This window comes from Lotus japonicus, chromosome 4 (assembly GCF_012489685.1).
Source record: "Lotus japonicus ecotype B-129 chromosome 4, LjGifu_v1.2".
Taxonomy (NCBI): domain Eukaryota; kingdom Viridiplantae; phylum Streptophyta; class Magnoliopsida; order Fabales; family Fabaceae; genus Lotus; species Lotus japonicus.
Window position 1 is genome coordinate 6,117,861 of NC_080044.1, and position 26,530 is coordinate 6,144,390.

The following is a 26,530-nucleotide window of genomic DNA, read 5'->3' on the forward strand; positions in this document are numbered from 1 at the left end:
CATTCAATATCTACCATAAGTAAAGGGTATTTTCGAAAAACAACAGATAACGAAGAAAAACGCAGCAATGGGTTGCGTGAGGCATCGAATTCTCTTACCAGACGGTGGTGGTGTACCAGTCGCCGGAGATGGGCTGACGGTGGCGGGAGGAGATGGTGGTGTGCGGCGCTGACGGTGGCTGAAGGAGAGGGAAAGAGTGAATGGAGAAGAATGAAACCCTAAAATTTTAATTTGGCCTAAGTAAATAGTAAGGGCATTTATGTAATTTTACTTTAACGGGTACCCACGAGTAGGGTACGCGGATATCCGCCCCGCCCCGTTTTCGGACGGATATTTAAAATATCCGTTTTTCAAACCCGTGGGTACCCGAACCCGCGGGTTATTATACCCGTGGCGGATTTTTATCCGCGGGTACCCGCGGGTTCGGGTTTTTTTTTGCCCCATTGCCATCCCTAGTTTTGGCAATGGAGTCAGAACTCATAACGAAGATGAGAGATGATAGCAAGGTTATTTCTGGAATACAAATATTGTTATGGGGTTATTTTGGGACTTTCACATCTTTTGGAATGACTCAGAGTTACATGGTTGAAGGCTGAAGCAATGAAGATGCTAGTACTATGTTTTCACTCACTCCCTCACCAACCACCCATACCCATCACAAAAGAGAGAGAATTATGATTTCTTCACACCTCATTTTGAGGTGGAAGGAGGTGGAGGAGGAGAGAGATAGGAAGAAAAGAAAAAGTATGAGAGAAAAAGTATGAGATGTGATAGATGATAAGAGGAGAGAGGTAGAAACAAAAATAGGTGGAAATGAAGTGTTTACAAAAGAGAGGACAATACAGCAATCAAATCAAAACACAATTCAACCCAACAACTCCCTCTCTCTCTCTCTCTCACACACAGTTGTTGTTGTTGGTCACACCACCTACCCATCTCAAACAAACCCCATTACCAAACATTTCTGTAAGTAACTAACTGACTCATCTTCTCCCTTTTTCTCTTCACTTCTCTCTGCAAATCAAATCAATTCAAAGGATGAGGAAGAGTGCCACCTTAATCTGCATCCCCATAATGGGGGAAACCATAGAGAAAATGAAGATTGATGTGCAAAAAGCTAAACAAAACGGTGCTGACCTCGTTGAAATTCGCTTAGACCATTTGACCACTTTCAACCCCTCTCCTGACCTTCACACTCTCATTCAGGATCGCCTTTTGCCTGTGTTGATTACTTACAGGTGCGTGAGTGCGGATCGATCTTGTGCTCTTTCTGATAATTGATTTTATGTGATTTGGTGATGGGCATTGATTGCAATTTGATGATATTTTGTTTTTGTTTTTTAAGGCCTACATGGGAGGGTGGTAAATATGATGGTGATGAAAACAAACGGTTGGATGCACTGCGATTAGCTATGGAGTTGGGAGCTGATTACATTGACGTTGAACTTAAGGTTGTTTTGTTTTCCCCTTTTGACTTTATTAGTTGATTCACAATTCCACTTCACTAACAGCTTCATTGTAGTATAAATGGATAGGAATCTTACTCAATCAGATGAATTGGGGGAGTTTTCTTCAAAAAAATAATATAAAACAAGAAATGCCCGCGTAGATTTTGTTGCTATGTCAATTGTTCGAAATCCAGAGCCTTAGTCTTTCCAATACAGTATTATGCTATGGCTACTGTGTAATTGTAGTTGCGTAGTTTGATAAATATGCTATCATATTCCATTCCTCATTTATTATGTTTTTAGGGTGTTTGTAGATAAGCAACCTTAATTAAGCATTTATGGTAATAAGCACTGATCACATCATCAGCTTATTTGAGAAGCTTATAAAAATAAGCTCAAAATAACCTATTTATATGCTAATCTGAGCAGCTTATAAAAATAAGCTCAAAACAACTTATAGATAGGTTATAAGATATTTTCATAAGCTTACCTAAACACTTGCATAAGTGCTTATGCTATAAGATAAACACAAATATGCTCTTCCAATTCCAAATGTAGCCTTAGTTTACCAGCTCGGTGCATCATGGATCAGGCTGAAGAAAATACATGTATCCCAAATCTGTCTTCTGGTTGTTTTCTCATAGGTTTTGGTTAAATTTCAGTCTGTCTGATTCTAGTGGAAATATTTGGATTTGTCATGCTAGTAGCCTAGTTGCATCCAGCATTGAGCTCTTCTATAGAAATTCAACTGCAGGTTGAATGCCTGTTATTAGTTATTACTCTCAGATATTGATACTAAATGTAGTGTCTTCATATTGTTTGCTATGTGATGTCTGAACTCTGAAACTTAGTGTAACATTTTTGTCTCTCCCATATCTCCAAAGGTTGCTCACGAGTTCTATGACTCTATACGTGGGAAGACATTTGAAAAAACCAAGGTCATTGTTTCATCTCACAACTATCAGCTTACTCCATCAGTTGAGGATCTTGGCAACCTTGCAGCAAGAATACAAGCAACTGGGGCAGACATAGTGAAGATTGCAACCACCGCTGTGGAGATCACTGATGTGGCACGCATGTTTCAAATAATGGTGCATTCTCAAGTAAGATGCGTATGTTGAATAAATGAAACTTGGAACAAAATTTTAACTTCATACAGTTTTTATTTGATCTCTTATAAGCTATTGAGCTTATACATTTATGAACTTAATTATTGTATTATAAAGGTAAAAATGCTTTGAGGTTATTTAGGAACTGAATTTCAGCTCAATTGAGAAAGATAGGTCAAAATAGGGTACATATCTGAAAATAAAATGAACAACGCAACTGAAGCCCCTGTAAATTTAACCAAATGTTTGCACTTTGCCCCAACTGTTGAAAACCATACAGCAATGGTAGCAGAACTAGAAAAAACTCGTTAAGTACTCGGCCATTGTATCTAACCTATTGAATAAAATTATCCAATAGGTTTGGCTTGTATCATGATATGTTAATGCTTCAACTTTATGTGGCTAATTTCAAGTCCCGTGCCCCTTTGAACATTACTACTCTGTTTCTGATTTTTTTGACGGTAATATTTAAATTTATAATTATTAGGTTCAGGCTTTTAGCCTTTTACTGTGATACTTTATTTAAGAATAACTATATTTCAAATTCCCAGGTTCCATTTATTGGACTTGTTATGGGTGATAGGGGATTGATATCACGTGTACTTTGTGCAAAATTTGGTGGGTATCTCACTTTTGGTACCCTGGAATCAGGAGTAGTTTCAGCTCCTGGTCAACCGACACTAAAGGATCTACTGTATCTCTACAATTTCCGACAACTGGGGCCTATGACAAAGGTATACGGGATTATTGGGAAGCCTGTCAGTCACAGTAAATCACCCATGTTGTTCAATGAAGTCTTCAAGTCAGTTGGTCTTGATGCAGTTTATGTGTATTTGTTGGTAGATGACCTTGCCAATTTTCTAAGGACTTACTCATCAACAGATTTTGCGGGATTCAGGTTCTAACTCCTTATGTAGATTGTTTGAATTTATTTATGTGAGTGTGTGATGCTTCTTGCATGTCTGCTATGGTTACATTAGGGTAACACACACTGCAACTGCATTCTTTTTTCATAATCACGATATTCTTGAGTTTTCTCGTGAGCTACATATAAAAATAAGCTAACAATCTACTCATATGTCATGGCTTTTGTTATTAATTTTGTGTTTTACTAAGTGTTGAGGATTCTTACTAATTAGCAATATTTCAAAACTTAGAAATGGTTGGTAAAGTAATTTAACTACTCAAGCATTGACTTGACAATTCCATTCAGGATTAAAATGTTGTTAGGCCATATCTAAATTCGTTTCATGTGAAGTATCATGTTAGCATACATCACTATTTTGGGTTGATCGATCTTTCTTTAATATTTCCAATTGTTTTAAATGCCCTAGGAACCCTATATATGATTCCAAGCTTTCTTCTAGTTCTATGAAAACCTTTCTATTGTTTGACTCATGAAATTATCCTTTTAGACTCTCTTATTTTTTCCTTTCTTTTATTGTTCCTTATCTCTTTTTTGTCCATGTCTCCAGTACATCACTCTATTTCTACCATTTTTCTATATTGAATAGTTAAACCTCTCACTATTTGAGTTTGATTTTAATATATGTACATATATTTCAGTGTTACCATTCCTCACAAGGAGGCAGCACTTAAGTGCTGTGATGAGGTTGATCCAGTGGCAAAGGTATAGTTGTTAACTTGCAATGTGTTACAATGTGTGTTGGGCGATCTTGGATCAGTATTCAGAAGAGTTTTTATTCTTTTTCATTTCTTATATGAACACTTTAAATTGGTTACAAACACAGTCAATAGGAGCGGTAAATTGTGTTATAAGAAGACCCACTGATGGAAAGTTGATTGGGTATAATACTGATTATGTTGGTTCTATTTCTGCAATCGAGGATGGACTACGAGGTAGTTGTTATATTTAGTGGCTAAGCAATTTATGATATCATTGTTGTTGGTAACTGTCTGAAAAAGATGTTGTGTGGTTCAATTATTTCATTGCAGGTAAACATAATGTTAGTGGCGCATCTTCACCATTAGCTGGTAAGCTGTTTGTTGTTATTGGGGCTGGTGGTGCCGGGAAGGCACTAGCTTATGGTGCAAAAGAGAAAGGAGCAAGAGTTGTGATTGCAAACCGCACCTATGGTAAACTTCGTATTTTTATATCCTGCCTAAGCTAAAACATTGAATTGTGAAAGGTTCTTCCAGGATCTTGTTGCAAAACACCATGCAGGAGAATTCAACAATGTTATGAATTCTTTCAGTTCATTGTCACATGGATGCAAATTTTTTACATAAGTTTTGCATAATAATGTCTGTAGAGGGAAAGAGCGAGAGAATTAGTTAGTTAAATATGATTGGGGAATGGCCTCTCAAGAGAGGTTTTACAGTCCAAAATTTATCTTTCATATTTATGCAATATCATTACTTATCACACAGTATTAACAGCTTATTTGTATAATATAGGGTATAATATTGCTTGCCCCAGGAATCAGTATATTTACATTCAACATATAGCTTTTCTGACTAAAAAAATCTTAGCTTTCACTTCCCTTTATGAAACATATTTAATGATGTATTGTATGTATTATTTATATATAGATCGCGCCAGAGAACTTGCTGATGCAATTGGAGGTGATGCAATAGCCCTTGCTGATTTAGATAATTTCCACCCAGAGGATGGTATGATTCTTGCAAACACAACATCAATTGGAATGCAACCAAAAGTTGATGAAACACCTGTTTCTAAGGTATCTCCTATGCTGTGCTATACCAATAGGGCTTGTTATTGTTAGTGGATGTTTTGATTTTGATATGTTATTGACCATCATATAGTTTCCTAATGATGATTGGATTTCTGTTCAAAATCATTACGATCATTGGTATATTAAGTGAATTTAGGCTGAGATGGTTGACAATGCCTAAATGCATCCTAACCTCGTCTTTGATTTTGACATTTTGGTGCCTCAAGTTTGTATTGTATTATTGAGATAGGTATCGTAACAATATGCCATGGTGTTTCTCTTTTTGATGGGTGTCATTGTTAAATTAGTATGAAGGCGCAAAATCTCTTGCTATGGAACAAGAGTCAGTTGACTTCCAGAGAACCAATCATTCCTTTGTTTTTGCAGCATGCGTTGAAATTTTACTCGCTTGTCTTTGATGCTGTCTACACACCTAAAATGACTAGACTCTTGAAGGAAGCAGAAGAAGCAGGAGCCACTATTGTAACAGGATTGGAGATGTTTATTGGACAAGCATATGGACAGTATGAGAATTATACTGGATTGCCTGGTAAACTGACTGTAAAATTTTTCATAACTGTTCCTTGGACTTTTGTACCCTGGTTCCCTTGTCTGTACTTTATTTCATCTGATTGGTTTTGACATCTTATTTTCTTTCTTTGATTCCATTGATACATTTGCAGCACCAAAGGAGCTCATCAGAAAAACCTTGGAAAATTAACGAGGTTTGTAAGACCTATCTTCTATCTCACTGGTCATGTTTCCCCATGTATTTAAAATTCTGACTTTGCTTCCATTACTCCATCTGTGATTGCTTTAGAAAATGAAGTGAATGTATTTGTGTCTCCACCATTTTTACTTTGTGTGCTGAACACGGTGAATGTTGAGTATTGACTTGTTGCAATATAATTGCACAATGTGTTCTTTATTTTCTTATTTTTGTTATCTCTACTTCATTGAAAATGTCAACTTATTTTATGCTGGACTAGTAACAAGTCAGCTACCAATGTGTATATATTTATTTCCTGCTCGTTCTTTTTCTTTCTTATCCTACTTTACTCTTAAAACTGTTAGGACACATTGCTTGATGTTGGCTGCCTTTGATATACTTAACACCCATTGTCTATTATCCTTGAAAGTTGAAACATTCTCCTCTGAAGAATACTACACTACAGGCCTCACTTTTTTGTTCTTATTTTACATTTCTTGACTTAATAGGTTGAGGGCAATATTGCAATACTGCCTAATATCTTACTGTGAGAAGGTAATAGATTTGTTGGTTGCAGGGAATGATTTTTGCATTACAATCCTAGAAGAAGAATAGTGACCGCAGCATGGCTTACTTCGATTGTTTTGGCTTTCAACGGGAAGAATTTAGGTTGTTAAACATGTAACATCAGGCAACATCTGTTAAAAAATTTGACCGGAAAAACATCATTTTAAATTTGCCTTTGCATTTTCCTCACTTCTAAATTTCCACTTTCTCATGCAGCAAATTGTATTTATGCGGCCAGGAAGACTTCTTGGCAATCACTATTAATATTAGCAATTGAATTTCTCTCAAATCCTTTGCAGTTCCAGATTTGTAGTTCCATGATTCTATCCAACTGTTTAAAGCTGAAGATGCATCCCTTTTCCAATTAATTTTATGGAAAAAAAGGATTAACTAAGGACTTGCGTGTGATGAGTAATTGAGTATTCATTCTTATATGGCCTTTTTACTTCAGTTACTGCCTTTGTTTCTTCTGTTCCCTTGGTTTGACATTATCATTAGGGCAGTAGTTGTGCTTGTCTGAGTTGTTTTTGCCTTTTCAATACCCAAACGTAACTTAGAAATTAATGGGTTTGCATCGGTGTGTATATTCAACGACCGCTGCTGCCCTATGCCTACGCCTGTGCAAAACGGTGAAAGCTTTTTGACAAAGAGGTGAATACTCCTTAATGCTTAGGTTCGTTAGTTGGCAGCAACGGGGGAACACAATGCAAGTTCCATGGCAGATCCGACGCATCTTTTGGTTCATCTGCAATTTGGAACCCTAGATTTACTATTGGGCTTTAAATATTTTCGCTTAAAATATTTAACCTCAGAACTGAGTATCTGATGTATCCATTGTACAAAATGAAAATGAAAGCAATTAGTGGATGGTTTCGGGTTGAAGGGGTTTTAGGTTTGAATGATTTATGGGTTCTCTTTTGAGGTGGATTGAAAAAGTAGAAGAATATAAATTGCAAAATGATAACACGTTATGAATATGCTTATGGTATAACATGCTATATATACACATATCTTTATCTTGTGATATGTTGCTCGTATTATGCATTATTTCTGTGAGTTAACCCTTGCACTGCCTTGTTTATCTGTTTGTGTTTGGACGGTCGGCAAACTGCAAGATGGTCAACAACTGGTTTGTGATGGTTCGCCATTCAGGGCAGGTTCGAAGCGAAATGATTGAGCACTCCGACGAGGACTCGTACTTCATGAGTGAGAAGGATGCGGGTCGATGAGATTGGGCTGGTATATGCGTGGCTAGAGCCTACTGTTATGAGGCGCTTGATGTTTTCACTTGTAATATATTTGGAACTACTGATGCTTTCTGTAAACTTGTAAGTCTTGCCTTCTGGCCTATGTTCATGGCACTATGGGTTGTAATTAATTATGTTAAGTTTAATGCATTGCATGTTGTGAAATGTTTACCTTGGAAAAGAAAAGAAAAAATAAAATTTACCCGCATATTTCGCATTTATTTTAAAATAGGTCACTATTGTGACCCCTAAAAGTTGGGGTGTTACAAAATCCTCAATCTTAATTCAAATATATGAGAAATTCCTCTTGTAACCAGAAAAATATATGAGAAATTAAAAAAAATTACAATTAGTTACAAATATAAAAGACTACTACCCGCTAATTAATGTTGTAATTGATGTACAGGTCAAGACAATTTTACTTCTTCTTCTTATTAATATTGTTTTCATTATAAAAATAATAAAATTTTGATTAATAATTAAAATTTAAAAAATATTAATATTTAATTTAACTGTGAGTAATTGAAATTTCTTACAATTAGTTATTAATATAAATAATAATAATATAAAAGGTTAAAATAAATAATTAGTATTTTTATTAGTGTGAGTCAATTTCAATTTTTCTTATTATTATCTTTAATTAATTAACTCAAGTTGTGATTAATAATTGAAATTTAAATAATGTTAATTTTTATTTTTAAATATGAAATCGTCACAAATTTTAGAATTATTAATTAATTTTAAAATCTTATTAATATTTAATAAGATACACACACTCGTATATATAGATAGATATAGAAATTGTTGTTCCTTTGTTCATCATTGTCTGCATGTCTGCATTTTAGCTAAGTGTGTTTTTGCCAACATGTCGGACACGATGTTGTAACATCTTGACTATGACATGTGTCCATGCGGATCTGATATGAGTTGGTTAAGTTATCTGTGAAGTTGTGCTTTGATTACGTGGTATTTAAGTTAGGGTTGTTGAAGAAGTTTCTATGTTTTATTTGGAAATATATGAGGTATAATCAAATCTACTGAAAAAGATTTGATTTGGTTTAAATTGTAGAAGATTATATCTTTTCATATTCAAATCTTATTTGATAAGATTTGGTATTGGTTTAAAAAGATTTGTTATAGATTTAGTCTGAGATGGTTGTTTTATTATGTGATCAAATCTGGTGAAGAAAGATTTGTTTCTATTTTAGCTTATGGAAAGATATGTTTGTGATCAAATCTTTGACAAGAAGATTTGTTCCATATTTAAGCTTATGGACTCTGGTTTTGCAAGCCCATTGAAGATTAAAGACTACTGAAGAATTGTTATTTAAGGAGACCTAACCCTAGCTGCTCAAGGTGTGGATTGTGCGTTGGGTTGCCTGAGCAAGAGTTGTGTTTTAGGGTTTGTTTCTTTATGAGTCCACTGTTATTTTTACACCACTTTACTGCCTCCATTGATGATCATATGACATAGAGTTGGTTTGTTTAGTTGAGTTGTAATCTCTTCATCTTTATCTTGTTGTTTATTGTTTCAATCACTGTGGCAGTGATTGTGTGAGAAAGTGAGAGAGGGTTCTCATACTTAGGGGAAGACCTAAGTAATAAACCACGGGTAGGAATACGTAGAAAAGGCATTGAACAGGGGCTGTTCAGTTAAGACCTTTTGTGTACTTGATTCTCTATAGTAGTGGATTATCTTTCTCGGGCTGAAGCCCTCCAGACGTAGGTGACGTTGCACCGAACTGAGTTACCAATTCTCTGTGTTCTTCTTTATTGTTTTGCTGGTTTAAACTGTGTTGAAATTGTGATTTATCTCTTGTACGTTGTGCAAGATGTCTTAGACGTTTGATGCGACATCTGTGCTTGAACCAGAATTTCAGAAGTAAACACAAAATAGATATACTGCAATTTTATACTCTTTTTTTTATTCTAACTTTGATACTAAATACTTTTTTATACATACAAATATAATTTAATTTAATTTATTTTAATATTTTAAAGAAATCTTCAAAATCTATTAGTAATTAAAATATAAATAAAATTAATTTTAATATATGAGAAATTGAAAACTTCTTCAATTAATTTTAAGATGATTTTCCACTAATTGATATAGTTAATGATGTAATGGTCAAGTCAATTTGACTTATTATTTTAAAATAAATCCTAAAATTGTGATTAGTAATTCAATTTAAATAATGTTACTACTTAATTTTAAATATGAGAAATTGAAATTTCTTACAATTACTTAATAATTTAAAGAATAATATTAATTTTTATTAATAAATAATTAATACTTTAATATATGAGAAATTAAAAACTTCTTCAATTATTTATAAATATGAAAGAATATTTTCCACTAAATTATATTGTTAATAATGTAATGGTCAAGTAAATTTGACTTAATATTTTAAAAAACAATTCCTAAAATTAGGCTTAGAATTAAAATTTAAATATTGTTTCTATTGAATTTTAAACGCGATAAATTGAAATTTCTGACAATTACTTAATAATATAAAGAATAAAATTAATTTTTATTAATACATGAGAAATTGAAAACTTCTTCAATTATTTATAAATATAAAATATTATTTTCCACTAATTGATATTGTTAATAATGTAATGGTCATGTCAATTTGACTTATTATTTTTTAAAAAAGTCCCTTAAATTGCGCTTAATAATTAAAATTTAAATAATTTTACTATTTAATTTTAAATATGAGAAATTGAAATTTCTTACTATTACTTATTAATATAAAGAATAATATTAATTTGTATTAATAATTCATTAATATTTTATTGATGTTAGTCAAATTCACTTTTCTTAGTATTATCATTATATGTTTTAGTGTATTTTCTCAAGTATGTATATATTATTATATTCTCTTTCTTTAAAATATTTATAAACTATTTAAATGTATATAATATATTTTCTATCTTTACAATATTAATATATTTGTATACAAAATATAGTATTTTTAATTTAATTTAATTAAAGAAATCTTTACAAAATTGTATTTTCTATCTTTACAATATTAATATATTTGTATACAAAATATAGTATTTTTAATTTGTTGTTCAAGCTAATTTTCCTATATATTTTTTATCAAATGCAATTTGTAATGCTAAGCCTCAACCTAGTAATCTGTACTAGCATCAGAAACTAGAAACGATGGGGTACTCATGGCCTCTTGTCGTGACAACTTTAACCATTGTCCTGACTATTTCACACACAACATCAAAATCACCCGGTGAAAAATTTCTTAGTTGTCTTTCTCACTATTCAAAAAATTCAAACATTCCAGTCTTTAAAGCCACTGACACTCCACACAACACCTCATTCTTATCCATCTTGAATGCGCGCATTCAGAATAACAGATTCAAAACAGCAACAACACTGAAACCTCTAGCCATTATAACTGCCCTGCAGGAAAATCATGTCCAGGCAACGATTTCATGTGCCAAGTCTAACGACATTCAAATTAGGATCCGAAGTGGTGGCCATGACTATGAAGGCCTTTCATATGTATCAGATGTAACGTTTGTTATCCTTGACATGTTTCATTTCAATGCAGTTGATGTGAACATAGAAGACGAGACAGCATGGGTTCAAGCTGGTGCAACACTTGGCAAACTTTACTATAACATTGCAAAGAAAAGCAGGGTGCATGCTTTCCCAGCTGGGGTATGCTCTACTATGGGTGTTGGTGGTCACTTTTCGGGTGGTGGGTATGGAAATTTGATGAGAAAATATGGTCTTTCTGTGGATAATATCATTGATGCAAAACTTGTTGATGTCAATGGTCAAATTCTTGACAGAAAGTCCATGGGAGAAGATCTATTTTGGGCTATTAGAGGAGGTGGTGGGGCCAGTTTTGGGGTCATTCTGTCATGGAAGATCAAATTGGTTCCCGTGACTTCAGAAGTGACCGTTTTCAATGTGACAAGGACTTTAGAAGAAGGTGCAACAGATGTTGTCTACAAATGGCAACAAGTTGCAACAAAATTTCCTGAAGATCTTTTCATAAGGGCTACGCATGAAGTGGTGGATGGAAAGGTGGGTAAAAAGACAGTGCGAGTTTCTTTCATTGGTCAATTCTTAGGGCCAATTGAAAGGCTTTTGCCTTTGGTGGATGGGGCTTTCCCTGAACTGGGTTTGAAGAAAAGTGATTGCATCTTAATGCCTTGGGTGAATTCCATTATTTTCTGGGAGAGGAATCCAATTGGAACCCCCGTTGAAAGTTTGTTGGATGTACCCAAAGAGCTTTCTACAGGCTACTATAAAAGTAAGTCAGACTATGTGAAAAAACCAATTCCAAAGGAAGCTATGCAATCCATGTGGGCTTGGATGATTAAAGGTGTGAATATAAGGATGGAATGGAATCCTTATGGTGGAAAGATGGAGAAAATTTTACCATATGAAACCCCTTTTCCTCACAGAGCAGGGAACTTGTTCAAGATTCAGTACTACACATCTTGGACTGAAGGCGACGCCACAGATCATTATATGAACTTTTCAAGGTCATTTTATGAATTCATGACCCCATATGTTTCAAATTCTCCACGTGAGGCATTCCTCAATTATAGGGATATTGATATTGGAGCCAATCATCCAAGTAACGTAACAAGCTTTGACACAGCTCAAGTTTACGGAAGCAAATTTTTCAAAGATAATTTTGAGAGATTAGTGAGAGTGAAAACCAGGGTTGATCCTGAGAATTTCTTTAGATATGAACAAAGTATACCACCTAAGTCCCCGTGAATTGTAAAATTGAGACGTAGTCTTAATTTGAGGGAAAAAAATAGAATAAAATTGCTTTAGCTATATTTTTTTTTTATAAGCAATACTTATATATTGAGGTAATTTTTTTTAGCTTATATATAATTATATAAGAATTGTTTTTACTTCAGCTCTTCAAGTCTTATTCATATACTTCTCACTTTAGGTCAAGAGACACTGTCTGCTGCTTGACCGTCCTAAAATAATGCTTAATAATTAAAATTTAAATAATGTAACTATTTAATTTTAAATATAAGAAATTGAAATTTCTTACTATTACTTATTAATATAAAGCAATTGAAAATAATATGGAGGGATAAGCTTATGCTGTTACCCTTACCTAACGGATCTAGAGAGACTTAAACCAAGGAATCATGATTTTAGAGGGACTTAAACCAATGAACCATGACTTTTAGAGTGATATAAAAATCAATTTTTATAATGTCTTAGGTCCCTCTAAAATCATAGTTTTTTGTGAGCTTTAAACAAACACTTGTGAGCTGCAATGACTTGACTACCTTATGCATGACTTACAAATTCATTGTACTCGGCAAGCGTTTCTCTATTGTAACAATCAAACTGCCCTTCATATTGATGCTAACGGCTAACCCCCAGTGTTCATGAGTGTACTAAGTACAGTATTTGGATATTGATTATGGCATTGCGTTAGGGAGAAATCACTTGGTGTTCTCATGACTCATGTGTGTGCTGCCTATTGGAATTTGGAACCTCTGATCAGTTAGCATAAATCCTTACTAAAGCTTTGCTTTCTAGTGCTTTTTATTCTTTCATTTTCCAAGATGGGTATTGTAAATCTTGACCATCCTCCATTTTGAGGGAGTGTAATCAGTGTATTACGGTGTCAGTAGATTAGAGGTTAGTATATCACGAGAAAAGTGTAACATAATTGTTGGCAAGGGGACTATAGAGGAAAGATTGTATCATTTTTTAAAAAATAAATTCCATCAATTAAGATTTTCTTAATAAGCATGATTTTTACAACTTTAGCTTATAATTAGGACGAAGGGAGTAGTTGTTAGAAATGTTAGTAAATTAATTCCTCCTTAGGGTTCGAACCCTGGATGCTTCACTCTTCATCCCACCCAACTCTTATGTCCCTAGCTTAATCCAACAAGTGCATTCCGGTGAGTAAATGTGTATTAAAAATTATGAGTATGTTTTTTTGGTTGCACATGAAAAATTAAGTATGTTTGATTATAATGTTTTTGTTATGAATTGATAAAAGAGGAAGAGAGGAAGAAGAGAACTGATAGGAGAAGAGAGAAAGATGAGACAAGTAATAGTGTGAAATTGGAGGTGTGGCGGATTGATGCAGCCTCTTTTATTTATAACACTAGAACTAGGTCAATTACATGGAGATGAGATAATAGCCCAAGCCCATAAAGGAGATACATGGCCCAAACCCATATGGTCATCCTATTCATAACCGTTTTAAAATTGTTTTTTGTTTTAAAAAATGAAAATTTTGTTTAATTCTCTTTTTCATTTTTAAAACTAAAATACCAATAGCTAAAAGATCTTTTTTGGTAGAAAATATTTTCTATTATCTGTTAGTTTTCAAATTACCATTCTTTTAATTTGTAACATAACTTTCATTAAAATCAATTTTTAGAGAAAGAAAACAATTTTTGAGGTACCAAATCTAGTTTTGAAGTGAAACATGTACTCTCACCATACAACAAACAAAGGTATTTTAGGAATCACAAACAACTTCCTAAATTCACAACTTGTACTGTATGAGAGGCCCTGAGATACCCTGTAATGGAAGAAGAGTGACACTGCTCTTTCTTCTCTTGCTGATTCCACTGCCAACTCTTCTTGGTTGGGGAAAACATGGCCACTATGCAATTTGCAAGATCACACAGGTAACCAACCATACCATACAACTCTTCATTTTGATTCAATATTGCTTTTTAAGTGTTAGAGTTTGAGTTGGGTGTAAGAGATTAGGGTTCTGTGCTGATAAAAGAAATCTGTATGTTTTCAATTTCTAGGAGTATCTTAGTGAAGATGCTCTATTTGCTGTGAAACAACTGCTTCCAGATTCTGCTGAAGGTGATCTTGCTGCAATTTGCTCTTGGCCTGATGAGGTTCGGCGTAATTACCGCTATCGTTGGAGTAGTGCTTTACATTATGTTGACACACCAGATTTCAAGTGTAATTATGATTACTGCAGTAAGTTTTGGTTTGTTTTGTTTTTTTGTAACATTATTCTGCATTTTGGCTTCTCATTTAGTGGCCTTACAATTCACAAATTACTAGATTGTGTCTTGTGATTCTTACAGGAGACTGTCATGATTCTTATGGACATCAGCATAAATGTGTCACTGGAGCAATATATAATTATACAATGCAGCTCAAATCAGATAATGCAGATACTTCACCTGAATTACGCTGTAAGAATTTGCAGAGCATATGCTTAACTTGCTTGTTCCGTAATAGGAAGATTGGTCACAGGTTCTTCAATTCACTGCTTTTCCTATACCAATTGCAGATAATTTGACAGAGGCACTAATGTTCTTGTCACATTTTGTTGGGGATGTTCATCAGGTTTGTTTTTCTTGGATCCTATTCGAAGTTTAGTGAACAACAGAATGAATACTTGATTTAAAGGATACATGTGACTTTCAAATCTTTGTCCTTGATTTGCATTACAGGCCTACCAGTGTTTGGGTGAAAAAATGATTGATGGAGATTGGTTATGATATTATTCCCTATCTGCAATATAAAAATATCATTAACATGGTCAAACGATTTTTTCCTTCTCCAAAATTGTGCTTTAAAGGATTATTCATTTCCCATTTTCTGGTGCAGCCCCTACATGTTGGTTTTACTGGAGACCTAGGTGGAAACTCGATAACAGTTCGATGGTACCGGAGGAAAACAAATCTTCATCATGTGAGTGTAAAGAATCAGATTATATACTACTTGATGCAGGGCTAATTGCATTTTGCAACCTAACTATCATGTACTAGGAATTTATTTCAAAATTTTATGCAGTGTTTGTGATTGACTGAGAATTTTATTTTTTTCATGTCTTTTTTCTAAAGAATTTATACTCCCACTTGAACTTCATGATTATTGAGATTTCATATGCTGTTTGATTTGATGTACTAATTGTGGTGGGAGAAAATGGTTACATGGGAAAGGGAAAGATTGAGGATCGCTGTCCTTTTAAAGAAATGGGAATGAACTTGAATTTCATTTCTATGTATTCCATAGATTCCTACGCATGATACTTGATGTCAAATTTAGAGGAACCTTGGTGTATTCATTTCTCACTCTATAACTTAGGAATTACGTTGTCTGTCTAAAGATGGCCCCACTTTTTATGTTGCTTCTTACTTACATTGTCAATAAGATCTTATACACATATTTTGGTTTTGACCTGTTGATCATAATGCTTTTGAAACTTGTCCATGTAATATTCTAGTAAGTTGACTAAATTCAGTAAGTTTGGTTTTGGAGCAGGTATGGGATGACATGATTATTGAGTCTGCTCTGAAAACGTTCTATGGTTCAGATCTTTCAATTATGATACAGGCTATTCAGAGGAATATTACAGTAATTATTTTTTCCCTCTATTTTTATGCATTTATTTAAATAAGGAGATATCCAGCATAGATAAAGTGAAGTTTTTTCATTTATCATCTCACTTGTTATTACTTTGCTTGGGCTTGAAATGTGTACCTGTGTTGGCCCCCAAAACTAACTAATTTTTAATCACTTTCTGCAGGATATTTGGTCAAATGATGTATCTATTTGGGAACATTGTGCACACAACTACACAGCATGTCCAGATCGGTATGTGGATATTACATTTCCTGCCCAACCTTCTTTATCATTTTTCTCTTGTTTTGTCTTATTGGTGACTGAGTATCAAATTTATTACTGTTATTGCTTGGCAGTAAATATCTCTACATGTATGTTTTAAGATATCATTGATTGATTTATTGAGTCCCATTATCATTAAGTCTGTTCTCTGCCCCTTGAAAATATAGTGAATTGATGATTTTGAAATTACATCTCTTAATCAATCAAAATGCTAATTATAATTAATCCATGTGTTGTAAAATGTTTGTTTGTGCCTTTGATAGTGATGGACTCCCCTTGACTTTCCATATTAGCGCATTACTTCAAATTACAGAACTTCTTGTGTAGGACAGATATAAAGAAATTAAATATCATGACTTCATTAGTTTATTGGTTACATTCAGGTATGCTTCTGAAAGCATTAAGTTAGCATGCAAGTATGCATACAAGAATGCCACACCCGGAAGCACTTTGGAAGGTATTTCTTACTTCTTTTACTTTAAATAAAATATTTTAGGAACATCAGATTCTTCAGCTAGAGACTTAACTTCAATGCAGGTACCTAGTTTGATATGAAAAGGGATTGATTTTCTCTTCTGTGTGAATCAATTTCTGTTTGAGTTTCTGTGTTGTGTTCTTTTCTATTTTGAGGAGGATTGTTGATCTCATGCATTGCATTCTTTCTCTCTTCTAACGAATCATATTTTTCCTATCAGATAATAATAAAATTAAAATCCAAATTATGTGTCATTATAACCAATACAATGGTCCAAATTATTCTAACAGGCAATTAGCCAATACCTTGTAGAATCTTTTACTTGTTTTTCTGAAAGGAACATCTCATTCTTTGTTATTTTATTTATAATGTAGATGAATACTTCCTTTCTCGGCTGCCTATTGTGGAGAAAAGGCTAGCTCAAGGAGGTGTGCGACTCGCAGCTATCCTCAATCGCATTTTTAATTCTAAGACTAGAATTGCTCAATCTTGAAGACACATCTTCAGGGGATCATTCCATTGTACATAATAGTGCTTTCCTTTGAAGGTCAGCAATCATGTTTAACCCAGCCTTTTTGTATATTCACTGCCTTTAAACAGAGCTCGACAGGGGTGACCTTGAGGGGTGAGTATATTTTACTCTTAAGAAATCCGAAATCCGGTTAAATATGTTTTTGGTCCTGACTTTTCACCTGAACCTACAAAATATATTCTTCTTTTTTGGTCCCTAAAATATATTGTTTGATTTAAAATGGTCCCTATAACATCAGAGCCTATTTGACATTTTTTTAATTTTTTTTATCAATAATCAGTCCATGTAGGCGCCTACTCGGACATTTCACATATGTTTTAGTTTTAGTCCCTCAAAATTTTCTTTTATTTCCCACCCACAGTTACAGGAATAGGTGAAAATTCAGAAATTGAAAAACTAGCTGCTCAAATTGCCAATAAGTGTAATGGGCTGCCTATGACAATAGTCACAAGTCACAACTGGACGGGCATTTAAAGATCTGAGTTGATCATGGGAGGATGTTCACTGGCAGCTTGAAAGCAAAATGATAATAGCAGCTCCTGTGTTTTTGCATATAATGTGAATTCTAGCAAAATTAACATCAATTGGGGATCATTCCATTGTACATAACAGTTGTCAATCTTGAAGTCACATCTTCAGGGGATCATTCCATTGTACACATTTTCGCATATTAATTCACTTTTAAAGTTTTCTTTCGAAACCCAAGTCACAGATCACTCAAACCATGATTTCCTGAGTTATCAACGAATAACTTAGCTTTTGTCACCATAAACCTTTCAAAACTAGAGTCTTGGTTCACCGGAACCTCGACTCACCAAGTTATCACTGAATAATTGGTTGTTTTCACTTTTTCTAAGTCAAGAGCCTTTTAGAAAATATAAGTCTTAGGCTCACCGGAGTATGAACTTCATGAGTTGTCATCGGGTAACTCTGTGGTTTTTACCTTTTTTTTACATAACTTAGCATTTCGAACTACTTTTCGAAAATTCAATGCATAGGGTAACTAATAAACCATCAAATAAAAAGAAAATACACCCTATGACTTGATCCAAGTCCTAAATTTCTCTTTAAATATATTTGTTTGTGCAGGAAAAAACATGCGCGATTTCCCCATGTAAACACCTAGCCTTCCCCAAACATGATTTCACATGTCCCAAAACATAAATCACAAAGTTAAATGTTATCATGTAAAGTTACTCTAAAACTTAAATACATAAACAAGTTTTTAAATCAATATCAATTCTCATACATGCCTGATGAGCAACATATTTTCAAAATATGCAGATTGTGGAAGAAAAAAAAGTGATTGTTGTAGTTTTCAAACCACTACAGGAACCCCCACAAAGTTTCTACTAGAAAAACTATGTGATTTGTGGCAGTTTTTCTAGTTGTTTCAAACCGCAAAAAACACAAATCTCTTAATTACTCTAGAACTTTTATAATTTGCACTCAAATAATATGGATCTATTGTCCTATCACGCCTCCTGACCGGACTTTTACGGCTGCTTATTTGACCAGATTTTCTCCTACCCGCGGGCACTTGACTTCCATGGAAACTTCCATTTTCAGTCAAAGATCGCATGACCCAAAAGTCTCACCTCTCCTCTCAAACCAATAACCCACTTAACATTGTTAGTTTCGTCTTTGCCATCCTCCAAACATCACCGTTTCAAGAATAAAGAAAGAGTAAGGATATTATCAATTGTGGAAGGCCATTTTGAATAAAAAATTAAAATAAATGCCTAGTAGAAAACAAAAAAAAAAAGTTGCCAAAGTGAAATTGAAAAGCCCAATATGCCAAGCCCAGATCAGATTTTCCCTTCAACTTTCTTTTACACATTGTTTACACTAAATACTAAATAGCCGTCCATGCTTTTACTTAGAAAGAAAAACCAGGTAAGAGAATGTACCAGAGCAGAAAACATGGACCCATTCTTTGTTCCTACAATATGGGGCAACATTTATTTAATAATATTATTTTAATTTTCTGCCATAATTTACTACTTTTCCTAACACAACACTACACCCTAATTTCTTGGGTCTCAAGTAGCCGCAGCATCATGCCACATGGAAATGAGGGTTTCAATTTTGGCAGCTAAATAAAACCCTTTTCTCGCATTCATCCCTTACTTATAATAACAACGAGAACTTGGCACAGCGTAAAAATTTCTTCATCACTCCGTAGCACGAAACACAAACAAAAAGGTTCCATTTCTTTCACTACTACTAATTTTTCTTGCAGTTTCAAATGCTCTGCTTGTGTTATATGATGGAGTTTTTTTTTTGGATCATTCTAAATCTGTATATTACAAATCTTGTATCATTTTTGTTTCGTGTGGTTGAACTTGAACTACTGCATTGGTTATGTTTTTGTGTATCTGTTTTGTTGGTAAGTAGCTCATCAATTTGCATTGGATGGCTATTTTTCGTGAATGGAAACTTCTTTCATGGTTTCCCAAAGTATCTCACAACCGGTAGTCACGAGACTAATCCTTCTATATCTCAGGACTCTGAGATCACATTAGCAAGTCATTCTTCGTACACATCGCCTTGAGATCTTATTAGTTGAAATGGAAACTTATAGTCCTCTAAACTCTTAAACATTTTCTTCTTTCTCATTTGCTGATTCTGAATCTGAGATAAATTTTTTTTTTCCTAAAACCTCTGATTTTTTTGAACAACCAGCCTCACCACCATGTGCAAGCTGTAAAAGTTTCGGACAGCTGTAATGGCTGGCATGTTTGGATACACGGTAAATTTTCACGTTGGAATGAGAATTGATTATGGGAGAAACTACTCTTGATTTAGAAAGATCTAGAACAATCTAACTCGCTCAATTTTTAAGTGATTTTCCCCCATAAATATGGACTTGAAACGTGTGTTTAATTCGATGTATCAATTACTTGTATCCAATGTTGTAGAATCAGTTGCAATTTTGGGAGTTTCTAAACTTCATGTGACTCTTGCTTTGTAACTGTCAATTGCTGATGGGCAAAGCTGTATCAATTTTTTGTTTTCTTGTCCCATATTCTTGGAAATGATGGCCTTCAACTTGTCATCAACTATGGATTTCATTGCAGCCCTCAAACTTCAATTGTCTTCCATTTTATATTTTGTCTCTGCTCTTGCTCTGAGGCACCCAATTTGCACACCATGTTGTATATATAAGTTGTTATTTCTTGTAGTAAAATATCTCATTGCTCCCCAGCTCAAACTTGAAAGCACTAATAAAATCTGATTTTTTTGTCGTTTCAGAAGTCTTAGAAAGTGTAGAGAATTCCCTCCAGAACTGGTTCTTTAACAATGGCATTGGCAAGGATTGCTAGAGCCAATGTAAGAAGATCAGGAGGTGCTTTTGGCAGTAATGCGCTTGAGAAGGACATGTTCAATGAAAGACCATATACCACCAAATGCTCCTTACCTTCCGATTTAAACATCATATCAGATGGAAATTCTTCATATGTTCCTAGAATTAAGCAACAGAGTTATATGAAATTTTCAATGAGGGGAATAGCAGGAACTCCTTACCATCAGTTTCCTAACACAGTGAGGGTTGTAGAGGATTCTGACTCAGAGATGGAAGATGATCACCGAAGATATGCAGGACTAGAGGCAACAAAGCCAGGTGAAAAGCCTAGGGTGGTGGTTCTTGGTACTGGTTGGGCTGCTTGTCGGTTTCTCAAAGGCTTAGACACCAAAGTTTATGATGTTGTGTGCATATCACCAAGGAATCATATGGTGTTCACTCCTTTGCTGGCTTCAACATGTGTTGGAACCTTGGAATTCCGGTCCGTTGCTGAGCCTGTCAGCAGAATACAGACTGCATTATCAAAGGACCCCAACTCATACTTCTTTCTAGCTTCGTGCACTGGAATTGACATGGACAAACATGAAGTGAGTAAAATGTTTTACCCTTTCTTTTTCCTATTTACATGCTTTGGACATCGAAGATACATAGAATGTTCAGTGTGAAACACTAATAGACTTAGAGCCCATTTGGATTTGGACCAAAGAACATTTATTGGAGCTAATTTGGCGCTTTTTCTAGTAAATAAGTTCCAATAAATGCTCTTTAATCTGCATCCAAGCAGGCTCTTAATCAATTTGTGATTGTAAGAATACTTTTTCATGTTAAATGTTTTGGTCTGTATTCTGAATCTAGTGAAATGCTTAGACATTTTTATTCGCCCTCAACAGGTCTACTGTAAGGCAGTTAACAATGGTGGATTGCCTCGAGAGCCTTACCAATTTAAAGTCGCATACGACAAGCTTGTGATTGCGGCTGGAGCTGAGCCTTTAACTTTTGGCATCAAGGGAGTAGAAGAACATGCTTTTTTTCTTCGCGAAGTGAATCATGCTCAGGAAATAAGGAAGAGGCTTCTCCTTAATCTGATGCTTTCTGAAAATCCAGGTGGGTATTTGATGTCCATCCTAGTCTATTTTTAAGTCTTCTCACAGTAGTTTCGTCTTTCTAATAGAAAATAAGCAGTTAATGCAGCAATTATCTATGTCATCCACATATTCTCTTTTCTGAGTTTCCTTTTTTTTATCCCACTTTTTAACTGTCCTTTATCCCTTCATCTGTAAAAGAGCATCAGCTTTCTTTTTTCTTTTATCATTCTTCTTCATCAAGAACTGTTTCAAGTTGTTATACAAAGTTTCTTTTTTAATTTTTCTCTTCTGGTTTATATTTATAACGATGCAATGGTCATTTTCTTGCCGAAGCCTATACTAAAGATGCTTCCATTATAACAGGCATATCAGAAGAAGAAAAGAAACGCCTTTTACACTGCGTAGTTATTGGAGGTGGCCCTACTGGAGTGGAATTCAGTGGTGAATTGAGTGATTTCATCATGAAAGATGTTCATGAGCGATACACTCATGTTAAAGATTACATTCACGTCACGCTCATTGAGGTACCTGGTTAATTTTAATTCCATATATTGAAGTCTGGTTTGTGTGCAGAGGTCAAATTTAGTTTACTAACCATTATGTTAAATTTTTATGATTAGGCAAATGAGATACTGTCATCCTTTGATGTTAGCCTTCGACAATATGCAACAAAGCACTTAACAAAGGTAAACCATTTGAATTGTTAGTATATATGTCTGTCATTAAACAAAGTAGCAAGTTGCTACTTCAACAAAAAAAGTGTCTTGGGATGTGTTATTTTTCCATTTTCATACTTTCTAACGGTAAATTAAATGGAATCTTAGCCATATAACTATAACTTTAACATTCAAGTTTAAGCCTGAGAGATGTACACTTTCTTGTTTCAGTCTGGGGTTCATCTTATGCGGGGAATTGTGAAGGAGGTGCATCCCAAGAAGATAGTTTTGAGTGATGGAACTGAAGTTCCTTATGGCCTATTGGTCTGGTCCACAGGGGTTGGTCCCTCTGAGTTTGTCAAATCACTAAATCTTCCCAAGTCTCCCGGTGGAAGGTATGTGGAGCCAAAAATGAAAACACTCTTCCAATCTTCTGCTCATTTTTCATCTGATTTCAATTTGATTAATGTTATTGAATGATACAGAATCGGTGTTGATGAATGGCTGCGTGTTCCGTCGGTTGAAGATGTCTTTGCCCTTGGAGATTGTGCTGGTTTTCTTGAAGCAACTGGTAAACCTGTGCTTCCAGCTCTTGCTCAGGTTAGTCTCTGAAGTTTTGCCGACTGATATATGAAAAAGGAGGTCATGAAAATAACTAAATGTGTATTTGGTTAAGCAGTGGGTAATAAAGTCAATGCCCTTCTAATCTAAAACCCCAGTTTGGAAGAGCTTATGTAAACAACTTTTGACTTGTCTATAAGCTGTTTTGAGCTTATTTTCACAAGCTGCTCAGATCGGTCATGAATAAGAGCTTACGCCTACCTATAACCTATTTTGAGCTTACTTCACCAATAAGCTTCTCACATTAGCTTATGAATAAGTCAATAAGCTTGTATTCAATAAGAGTTTATTGTCATAAGTGCTTAGTTAAGTTATTTACCTAAACACACCCTAAAGCTACACTTTGGAGCTTCTTGCTAGAAGTGATTTTGAATCCAAAGTTGATTTCCAAAGTTAAGATATTAATCTAGACAAAGTTAATGAAAAAGTCAGGGTAAATGCATTTACTTACCTCAGAGTGTTTACTACTGGGCCTGGTGGGACAAGTTTAATGCTAGGATAATATCTAGACTGTTCCCTGATGGCCCTTGTGATACCCTGTTAAACTTTTCACATTATATACTGTGGATTTAGGCTTAGTCAATCCCTGTAACTGAAAAGGCTAATGAATGAGTAATGAAATTGTGCTCATCACAGTTGTATTTGCCTGCAACTAGGCTTCATTCATGATACATTGCTATAAAAGTAGGAAAGCTTACATTCTATTATATGTCAAAAAAACTAGCATCAAGAGCTATCCATGTTCCATAAATTGATGAAGGAGGGATACTTATCTATGCATTGGTCACTTACAGGTTGCCGAAAGGCAGGGAAAATTTCTCGTGGGGTTGTTCAACGAAATTGGGAAACAGAATGGAGGCAAAGCCTTTTCTGCAAAAGACATTCCACTTGGAGACACTTTTGTGTATAGGCATCTTGGGAGCATGGCTTCAGTAGGTCGCTATAAAGCCCTGGTTGATCTACGACAGTCTAAGGTATGATAATAAGAAAATTTCTAGTTCTATCTTTCATGCTACCCTCTGTTTCTTCTTACTATAATAACCAAATAACTACATCAAGCATCTTAAGAAATGTGGTTAATGTAGTTAGTAGCATTAAATTTATTCTCAATTTATATCAACTTGCCAAAATTACTCATATTCCACTTCTCTTGACTTCTATGCATTACTAATGTTGGAGAGTAGAAAAAAAAAACAACAGAGTACTCTTGTCTAAAAATAATTCATACAACATAAACTCCAAGTTGCCTCTCTTTCTTATTAAGAGACAAATTGGAGGTGTACCTCGTTCTTTTTTATAAACCAACTTGGAGTTTGTCGTACATTAATTATTTTTTTACAAGAATACCCTTCTTAATTGCACTTTTTCAATCTTTACGTCCTTCAAAGCATTAATAATGCATAGAGATAAATGTAGGTTATGGCTAATTTTGAGAAGTTGATATAAATTGAGAACAATTTTAATGCAATTAACTAAATTTACTATATTTCTTAAGGGATGTGAAGTAGCTACTTTATTCTGATCTTAAGGAATAAGGAACAAAGGGAGTTAGAAGAAATGCATCTCTAATTTAGTTCTTATGATAAGAAATATAGGTAGTATAACATGATGTTTGTGGAGTTACATGGAAAAGCAATTTATCGCATGTTTACATAATCCTTTTTTTTTCCTTCTAATAATCGATTGTGGAATCCATATATTACTCATAGAAGTTTCTCCTAGAATTAATTTTAACTTCACAATTAATTGTTGAAAGATTTCCAAACATGCTATGCGATTAGCAAACTCAAAAAATAGCTTCTGATTATACGTCACATGTACATTTATGTAGGATGCAAAGGGGTTGTCACTTGCTGGTTTTACCAGCTGGCTGATGTGGCGCTCTGCATATCTTACACGTGTTCTGAGCTGGAGGAACAGGTTTTACGTGGCAGTGAATTGGGCAACCACTTTAGTCTTCGGCAGAGACAACAGCAGGATAGGTTGAAACTTCATAGCAGTCGAAGTATCAAAACCAATCAACCTTTTTGCCTCATTATTTTGGCTGAGTGTTTACCCTATTGCATTCTTTCTTTCTTTTTGATACAATGTAGAATTTATATGATGATATTGCAGAGTAAAAGTATTACACGAAAATTTATTCTTCATATATTTTAAATTCATTGTGAAGAACTTATAACTCCACTAATTTCTGCCAAGGATGTATACATTACTAGAATGAATCTTAGATTTATCATTTATGTGTGACAATATAGAAAAAATATAAACTTCCTACGGGAGGTGGGCGAAGGTGGGGCCGAGAGGGGTTGTGGAGTGTGGAAAAGGAGGGGTTAAGTGGTGGTTGTGGAGGTTGGGTGGAGAAGGAAGAAGGAGTATTGAGGAGAGAATGATTAAAAGTTGTTAATTTTTTTTTTTAAAGAGTGATGTGAAAAGCAATGAAAAGTCCATGTGAATGGATCATGTAAACATGAAATTTAGAATAATAATGAGAATGACTCAACCTGAATGGAACATGTAAGTAATATCACCTATTCTCATTTGAATTTAGAAAAAATTGTCAACTATAAAAAATCATTAAAAAATTCTAAAGACCTATTTGGATATGTTGGGAATCTGAAACATATTTAACCATATATATTAATTATCATTTGAAATATATAAGCTAAGAACATGTAATATAAATCATTCTTCCGAAACATAAATATCTTATCAAATAGATTAAAAAATTCTTATCAAAATGATCACAACTAAAAATGTAGTTTAATACATGTTTCACCATACCAAGGATATATCATATATCAGTTTTTTTATATCTTTTTTCCTTTATAACACTACACCACACCAAAAAAAAGTGATTGTCATGTGCCAATAATCCAGATTTAAGGGTGAAAAAGATTATAATTTACAACAACTATTAATTTTTCACGTATTAAATAATTTTCTCGACACTTAATCCAATCTGGTGTAGATTTCCAAGTTCCCATGTAAGTTCTAACTATAAAAGAAAATGAACAAACAACAAACAGTGAATCTAGAACTTGTACACGAATATTTTGAGCACAATACTATCTTGGCAAAAGGCATATAAATATGAGTAAAGGTTAATGGGTTACATTATATGAATGAGATTATATACATGTAACCATTTACAATCAGAAAAGAAAAATAGGAAAAATTGCTCCATTGAATCCAAAGTAGTTTACTTGGCTGCAACTCTTCACCTGACACTCGTGTCCCATTCCCATTTTTTTGTGAACATTGGAACAATCTGCTTATATACACAAAATCGTCTAGTATAATTTGAAGATAGATATGTCAAACTGGTTTGTCCTTGGTATGCGAACTGTATATGATTTCTTCCGCGTAGTACAAATAATCATCAAAGTTTTGTAGTCCCTCATTAGAAAAAGTAATTGACACAAATAATTTATAAGGGAAGACACTGC

The 26,530-nt window shown here is 34.2% G+C and overlaps 3 protein-coding genes and 1 pseudogene across 8 annotated transcripts; all 4 read left to right on the top strand.

Annotated features, from left to right (window-relative positions):
* The first annotated feature begins 858 nt into the window (after positions 1-858).
* On the top strand, positions 859-6,818 carry LOC130711111 (bifunctional 3-dehydroquinate dehydratase/shikimate dehydrogenase, chloroplastic). 4 transcript variants are annotated; one of them, XR_009010576.1, is made up of 12 exons: positions 859-1,238; positions 1,346-1,451; positions 2,333-2,551; positions 3,109-3,455; positions 4,124-4,187; positions 4,309-4,417; positions 4,514-4,654; positions 5,111-5,259; positions 5,641-5,803; positions 5,937-5,978; positions 6,525-6,631; positions 6,746-6,818. XR_009010576.1 is itself a non-coding variant. In XM_057560600.1 (11 exons), exons 1-10 carry the CDS (start codon positions 1,039-1,041, stop codon positions 5,972-5,974), a joined length of 1,536 nt encoding a protein of 511 aa, XP_057416583.1. In that variant the 5' UTR covers positions 859-1,038; the 3' UTR covers positions 5,975-5,978; positions 6,525-6,818. The 4 variants fall into 4 exon arrangements, 2 of the variants coding, with proteins under 2 accessions (XP_057416583.1, XP_057416582.1); XR_009010575.1 differs by having other exon boundaries at positions 860-1,238; positions 6,540-6,631; XM_057560600.1 differs by having other exon boundaries at positions 6,525-6,818.
* Positions 6,819-7,644: 826 nt separating this feature from the next.
* Positions 7,645-12,745, top strand: LOC130712180 (berberine bridge enzyme-like 17; annotated as a pseudogene).
* A 1,509-nt stretch (positions 12,746-14,254) lies between these two features.
* LOC130714107 (endonuclease 4-like) lies at positions 14,255-18,108 on the top strand. Of its 3 annotated transcripts, none has more exons than XR_009011159.1 (10): positions 14,256-14,439; positions 14,569-14,749; positions 14,860-14,970; positions 15,069-15,124; positions 15,389-15,472; positions 16,046-16,138; positions 16,311-16,378; positions 16,792-16,865; positions 17,258-17,430; positions 17,777-18,108. XR_009011159.1 is itself a non-coding variant. In XM_057563994.1 (9 exons), the coding sequence occupies exons 1-9, from the start codon at positions 14,311-14,313 to the stop codon at positions 17,374-17,376; spliced, it is 915 nt and encodes a 304-aa protein (XP_057419977.1). In that variant the 5' UTR covers positions 14,255-14,310; the 3' UTR covers positions 17,377-17,616. The 3 variants fall into 3 exon arrangements, 1 of the variants encoding a protein (XP_057419977.1); XR_009011158.1 differs by having other exon boundaries at positions 14,257-14,439; positions 17,258-17,508; positions 17,777-18,107; XM_057563994.1 differs by lacking the exon at positions 17,777-18,108 and having other exon boundaries at positions 14,255-14,439; positions 17,258-17,616.
* Positions 18,109-19,461: 1,353 nt separating this feature from the next.
* Positions 19,462-25,235, top strand: LOC130714106 (internal alternative NAD(P)H-ubiquinone oxidoreductase A1, mitochondrial-like). The gene is made up of 9 exons (XM_057563993.1): positions 19,462-19,620; positions 20,671-21,309; positions 21,613-21,826; positions 22,171-22,331; positions 22,428-22,493; positions 22,695-22,858; positions 22,949-23,063; positions 23,879-24,058; positions 24,916-25,235. Exons 2-9 carry the CDS (start codon positions 20,719-20,721, stop codon positions 25,069-25,071), a joined length of 1,647 nt encoding a protein of 548 aa, XP_057419976.1. The 5' UTR covers positions 19,462-19,620; positions 20,671-20,718; the 3' UTR covers positions 25,072-25,235.
* The last annotated feature ends 1,295 nt before the right edge of the window (positions 25,236-26,530 follow it).